At 49.9% G+C, this 7,091-nt stretch overlaps 1 protein-coding gene across 1 annotated transcript; it reads right to left on the bottom strand.

Annotated features, from left to right (window-relative positions):
• Positions 1-350: 350 nt before the first annotated feature.
• On the bottom strand, positions 351-4,448 carry Shisa3 (shisa family member 3). Its single transcript, XM_051165138.1, has 2 exons — positions 3,892-4,448; positions 351-1,411 (listed from the first exon to the last, which is right to left on the bottom strand). The coding sequence occupies exons 1-2, from the start codon at positions 4,166-4,168 to the stop codon at positions 972-974; spliced, it is 717 nt and encodes a 238-aa protein (XP_051021095.1). The 5' UTR covers positions 4,169-4,448; the 3' UTR covers positions 351-971.
• Positions 4,449-7,091: the final 2,643 nt, after the last annotated feature.

Genomic DNA, 7,091 nt, shown 5'->3' with positions numbered 1-7,091 from the left:
TTATTTATTTTTCTAGCCTGTTCCATATGTGTAGTCATCAGACATCAAAACACAGTGGCACATTAAATGTAGAACCCTCAATGATTACACTAACAGCTGGCCTTTGACCTCCACAGAAGTTACAGTGTGACTTCTAAATAATTAGTACTGTCAGTGTGGTAAGTAAATTAAATTACAGTTCTTCACATTTATATATACCTCTTTATACAAATAAATGTTTTAAGACTCAGTTGTCCAACTTCCATTTAAACACTAATATTGCTGAACAAAAAAAAATCTGTAATAAATATTCCCTCAGGCTGGTGGGGGAAGCGCTTGTACACAGAATCTGTGTGACGACGTATGTGTGAGTGAGTATATAATTAAGACTTTAGGCTTCCCATGTTGTTACTGACACCTTGTAGTTTTGGAAAAACAAAACTCATATTTTAAGCAAAATTTGTTATTAATTTAAGAAGTAAATATTCTCATCATACTAATATTAGTTACGGTTAGGTTGCACCCAAAATTATAAATAGGTGGTTCACTGGCCCCTCAAGTTTACTTAACAGTTAATTTTTTAGTGAACCTTTATAATTACAATTAAGTGTATGTTCTTCCTTATTTATGTATATGTCTGTACTATAATTCAATAAACGCAGGAGAAGGAACACAGGGCACTTTTCTACAAAGGATAGCTGAATTGTCCAGTAAAAATATTTTCCTTCAGTTTGCAAACTGAACATCAAACCACCGGATACTTTTAACAAAAGGTGGAAAAGTTGTCATGTTCGGCACATTTGCAAAGTCAGACTGCCTGTGTCTGTAGCCAAGGGCCTCATGTGCAGAAAGTGCTGTGTCTTTTTGGGCCTTTCTTCCGTGCTTGCGGTGGATTGCCCCAAATCTCCTCAGAAGTGGGCGTGGCTTAGCCAGGAGGGCAACACTCCACCTGGCTGCCATTTCTCTGTATGGCCTATTTGTAGGCACCACCGTTAACAGGAACTGAAATCTGGACAGCTCTTCCCAGGTAAAGGGGGCTCCTGCTGGACAGGGTATGCAAAATATTGGGGCGACACCAGGAAACCGGACGGCTGGGTTAGGTGTATGGCGTGGCCAGTTGTGTAAGGTGGGGGTGACGAGGGTACCAGGCAGCCTGGCTCAGCCCTGGCAAAGGAGAACCTTCGGACAGAGCCTCCTGTGGAGCTGGAGCTGGTGGCCGTGCTGGACTGCCTGGAGGGTGCTCTGAGACTGCTGGAGGGGAGGATCATGGGTAAGGTCTCCGTCTGATAGCTGCGGAGGGAGAAGTGGATTGGTTGCTGGGCGGGCTCCTTGGGTCTCAAACAGCTGCAACAATAGATAGCCACTAAAGAGCCCAAGATGATGAAGGCGATGAAGATGGAGCCGACGATCAGGAAGGGGACGTAGACAGGCTCTAAAAGGCAAAACAGACACACACCGATGCTGGGTAAATGCTGATCAAACCCTAGCCTCTGCTTCGGCATCTTAAGGATGGCAGGCAGAGAGGCTCATCGTGGCTACTGCTGTCGGCTCAGCTTGTCAGACCCCCGTGACTGGCAACCTCCAAAGCACAAATGATGGTGGAAGGATCTTGCTACTCTTGGCAGGGAGGGAGCTGTGGCCTCTGTTAGCAATTAGCCACCATATTGAACATCTGGAAGTCAGAAAGTCTATCATCCTATTTGTGCCCTGAAGAGAGAGGATGGGTGGGAGGGGCGAGTGAGGGCGGGGGAATCATCATGCAGGTATATTTAAATCTAGGCTTTGGGGGTTTTATCACGGTGGGGCACTTAAAGGCCTCATCCATCTCCTCTACTGACAATCTGTCTCCTATCCAAATGTTTCCAGTCTAAGCAACAAGAACCAGCCCTGTTGAATGAAGCCCCAGGGTGTCAGGAGCAGTATAAAGCAGTCCACGGTGAGCCCCAAATTTACCATCTCCCACCACCTCACAAATCACCAGTCCTGACTCTAGACGTCATATGTCTGTGTCTACATGCCCACCCACAGAAAGAACACCATGTAGTTCTTAGTACTGGTGACACAGACTTTTTCTAAGAGCATCCCTTAGACAGAGCAAACCTCCAACTTGGAGTTTGCTTCCAACTCTAAGGCAGACAGAGATAAGACTTCTTTCCCCAAAGGCAGCAGGACAAGTGTGCTGGTCTCTTCCCTGTGTGGAAAAAAGCCACACTGAGGTGCAGCCTCCAGCTTCGGAGCGGCTGAGGAAACATCTGGGTTTACCAAGGCCCTTTACCTGGCTTTCTGTATCAGGTTCAACTTTTATTACTAAGGCCATGTGAGATAGAAATTCCCTCTTATCCAGATATAAATACACATCAGAAAGCATTTTACTGTTCCAAAGACCCAGCCAGTGAGCAACAGGTAACAGTTACCTGCTGGCTGCTAAGTATGACTTCTTCAGCATCTCCTGTGTCCCTCTGTGAGTGCCTGCGGTGTCCCCTGTGTGAGTGCCAGCAGTGTCCCCTGTGTGAGTGCCAGCGGTGTCCCCTGTGTGAGTGGCAGCGGTGTGTAAAGCCAGGGTGAAGTTGGCCAGCACTTCCTCGTGCACGACACCAAGCGGTTGTATGCTAGTTTCATCAATAAGCTGACTCTTCCATGGCAATATGCCCATTTTAAATTCAAGAAGTGGCCCGGTGTAGCTAAGTCACCAGAGGTTACACTGCTGACAGGAGACAAGGCCACTACCCATCTGGTTTGGCCTGATCTCAGACTGGGTACACAGGGAGAATGCCCCAACCCTCTGCTCTCCTTTTCTGAGTGCTAACCCCTGGCCCCAGGAGGCCGGCTTTACCCTGCCTAGAGGAACAGAGAAGTCTAGTTTTCTAACAGGCCACAAGAGCCCAGAGTTCCCTGCTTTCCACTAAGTGGTCTAGAAACAACTTCCCAGATCCTAAGGACTGGGCATTTTGACACCCTCCCCACCCCCACCACCAAAATTAAATCCCAAAGGACAACACTGGGAAGCTGACCCCTTTCTTTTGGGTTGTCATTTGGAGGGTGAGACTCAGACGACCTCTTCCCTCTCTCTCTCTCTCTCTCCCTGTATTCTGGGGATCATAGTGTGCAGGCTCCAGGCCACTGCCTCACAGTCCTGGGGAGTCACAGGCTCTCAACTCCGCACACTTCTCGGGTTTCCTGGCAGTAAAACCATCGCCTCGAGCTGTAAAAGGTTTCCCTGATGTTCCAATTCAAGTGGAAAACTTTTTTTCCAAGGTGTAAATTTCCTCTGCTGGGGTCGTGATTTATTCACCTCTTAAGTGAGCAAGTGAGCAGAAATTTGACCCGTGTTTTCCGATGTGAAAATAGGGGACCTGAGGAAGCCCTGTGACCCTGAATTTTAAATCCTCACCTCGAAGAACACTTGGGTGTTTCTGAAAAGCGTGACAATAGGAGGTGGGCCAGAGAGGGTAATTCGATGCAGAGAAATGAAAGAAAGTTGGAAGAGTGACGAAATGCTACCACTCGACAAAAGAAAAAGAAAAAAGAAAGAAGGAAAAGAAAAGAAAACAAAACAAAAAACCAGCGGCCTGAGGACTGCTTGGGCTCTTGACCAGAGTCGCATTCCCTGACACCAGCACTTTGAGGACTCAAAAAGTGACCAGAGCGCTCACGAAACCCAGCCTAGCGCCACCAGTCTTCCCCAGAAGCACCAACGTGCAAGCCAGCCCTGCGATCCCCGGGAAACTTTCCCTAGGGCCAAACCTCTCAGGGACCACGTGCAACTGGGAGCCAAACTGCAAAGCCGTAGGACCCCAGGACCTGAAATGCGGTCACTCACTCCTCCCTGGATCCCCAGACGCAGCTGTGTCTAGTTTGCTCCCCGAACTAGGAAGGCGTGCCTTTGTCGGGTGAGAGAGGAGCCACACTTACGCGCCGTGATACCGGGATGCTCCAGCTCTCCTCGGTCGTTGGTGCAGCCGCCCTGCTCCAACCTGGCATCTGCTGCTGCGCAGCAATAGCGCAGCGCACACGAGCCGCAGCAGATGGTGGCGTCCTGCGTATCAAAGTCCTCGGGGCACTGGAACCCCTCGTGATAGTTGCCTTGAGCGTCCACCCAGCCGTGGCAGTATTCCCCAGGCTGCTGCGTGCCCGCTGGGCCCCAGCTCAACAAGCCCACGAGGAGGCAGAGCGCCAGCAGCGCCCCCATTGCCACCCGGCGCCCGGGTGGCAGCTGGAGAGTAGGGGGGCGGAGCCGGGGCTCCGGGGACCACGGTTCCGCCTCCCCCGAGGCACTGAGCGGCCAGCAGACCCCGCGGTCGAGAACTCGCTCGCTCGGGTTAGCAGCGGCTGGGCAGGAGGCGCGGGTTGCGCTGCAGGCTCCGCTCGCCGGAGGACGGAGTGTTGCGCAGGGGCGAGGAGACCAGGGCGCGCGCGAGGCCACCTCGGGGGCCGCAACCAAGGCAGCGGCGGCCCTTGGCCCGGCTCATCGCGCTAGGAGCAGCCGGGCCGGAGCCTCCTCGCACCCCGCTTTCCACGAGGCCGTCGAGCCCCAGACTACCAACTCCAAAGCGGGGTCCGGATCGTGGGGCTGTCGCCAGGTACTGGGCAGAGCCGGGAGCTCAGCTTGGCTCTCCACGTGCGGGTTCACGGGGACCAGCGACTAATTCAGCTCCCGCCCGTGACTGTCACGCGGGCCGCAAGACACAGCCGAGCCAGCGGCCAAGTGCAGAGGGCTCGGGGTGGCTGACAGCTCTGCCTGCCGGACGTCCCTTTTAAAAAGGCAGAGGGAGGAGGAGACACGGGGGTGAGGAGAGTCCGCCCTCCCGGGTTGCCGCGCGAGCTAATCACAGAGGGCGCACCGCGGTGCGGTCCGGGACGCCCGCAGGTTCACGCGAGTCTCCCCGCCGCCCCCACCCATGGCGCTCCCCTGAGACATGGTGGTGACACTGAGGGAACCGGCCCCCGCCCCCCACCTGTCTGCCACATAGCTACCGTGCCGCCTCCGTCCACGCACGCCAGCTCGCGAAGGGACACGCTGACCTTCTTGAGTTTCACTTAAAAACAAAAATAAAACCGAGCGCGGCGGCTAGAATTCATCAACTTTTGTGTCAGCTTCTGCACAGACCTACTTTGTTCCTGGGCCGCCGATTCTGAGATTCGTTTAGTTCTCCGGCAAACCTGATTTTTAGGGTCACCAACATTTGCACCTCACTCCCACCCTCCTGGCCCCTCCCTTCCAACTTGCACACAAGTTCACTCTCAGCCGCCCCCTTCCCGCACCGCTGAGCCGGCGCCGGAGAGGACCCGGGTCAGCTCCGCCAGCCGCACTTCAAAGACCAGGATTTCGGTCTTCGTGCCCGCAAAGGAAATAAAAGAGTAGAATTAATGATAATCGAGCCTATCTGAACTTCTGTTCGGGCAAAGAAACACATTTATTTAAATGATGTGTCCCTTGTGGGCTGTTTGCAGGGGCATGGCTCCTCCAGCCGCGGGGAGAGCCTTGTGAAGCCTGAGCTATATGAAAGCCAGGCTAACCTCAAGGCTTTATTTTTACTGCAACCTGTGTTTCCTTTCCGGGTTTATTGGTTCGGTTACGTGTAAGGACGTTCGTCTTAGCTACACGGTTTGTCAAACACTTTGAATACCCTGTCACCGATTTAGATGTTAGCAGGTCTCATGAAACAAATGGAAGGTGTCAAAGCACCGCCAACAGAAGTGTGCAGTCAGAAGTATTTATCACACCCGCAGCTTGCCCAGGGTCCCAGAGGCTTCAAGAAAAACTTCAATGCTGAATAAAACGGTTTATTTTTTAATATATAAATTAAATTCCATTCCGGGTAAAGAATTACTTCTAGCTTCTGGTCTTAAATATTGATAGGATCATTTAATTATAAAAGTAAATACCAAGCACGCCACGTGCTGAAGAGGACTGTGTAAAAATTTAACTGTATTGCTCTGTAATAGATATGGTGGGGGGGGGACAATAATAAGTTAACAAGCTGTTAAGTAAAGCGAAATTACATTTTCCTTGACGAAGAACTTAATTGAAGCATATGGAGGAAGTGGTTTTAGTAGAAATTTCGTAGGCAATGAGTTTTTATTTATATAGGAAAACAACGTCGCTGGGTTTCAAGGTTGCTCTTTTTAACTCTAGTTTTTTTGGGGGGACAAGGTGGTTTTGTTTTGTTTTTCAGGAAAATAAAGGAAAAGACATTTAGGAACCACAGCAAATGTGAGCTTGCAATGATCATAATAAAATGATCAAGCTCAGAGGCACACCAACACTTAATAACTTTCCCAGAACCACACTACTTAATATCTTCATTTTTTTTTTCAGTTAAGAATTGAGGAATTTCATTACATCACAACTGCGTGAAACTGTACAGCAGCAACAGCCCCTCCATCAGTCCCCCAAGGGTCGTGTTTCCTCCTTACCCAGCTGTTCTTTGATAGCGTTAATATTTTAAAGAGTGATTTGTTGGCACTTCCCTCCCATTAATTACATTCTCCGTGCCACAGTGGGGTTCTTTTCCCTGGGACACTGGCTATAATTAATTTCCTCATTTAGAGCCCTTGTCGGTTTGGCTTATTCAGGGGCTGTTCTGCTCAAGTTTAGTTGGATGATTTTTGCTAATGGGAAACAACCAAACTTCTAAATTAGTTGAGACTCCATAAATCTCAGAAGTGCGAACATTAAAACAACTGCATGCAATGCATTTGTCTCTAAGTCCAAACTGTTTTGGGGTCACAATACCCTTGGGGTTAGGGCAGGGATAACTATGTAAGGAGTGTCCCCCCAACATCACACATGGGTAGGTTTTAACCTAAAAAACAGTGCCCAAGAATAATATTTGCCTCTTTTTGGGTTTGCAAATACCTGAAATTTCAGGGATTCTGTTATTATTTTCATAGTAAAGGAAGATTTAAACGTCCCCAGAGACTCCCTCCCCAAAGCCTTTGTGGGAGTGTTGTGGAGAAAGATGATCAAAACTCTCCACCCATGGTGTCACGTGGAAGTTTTGGAAACATTACATTTCCCCCTGTCTCAGTAACAAAAAGTGCCTATTTTGGTGAATAACACAATCTTAAGAAATCACTTTCCCAGCCTATTTTCTCTTGTGGTCTTCAGG

This window comes from Acomys russatus, chromosome 22, assembly GCF_903995435.1.
Source record: "Acomys russatus chromosome 22, mAcoRus1.1, whole genome shotgun sequence".
NCBI lineage: Eukaryota > Metazoa > Chordata > Mammalia > Rodentia > Muridae > Acomys > Acomys russatus.
The sequence above is the reverse complement of the archived record's forward strand: the minus strand, read 5'-3'. Positions and strand labels throughout refer to the sequence as shown.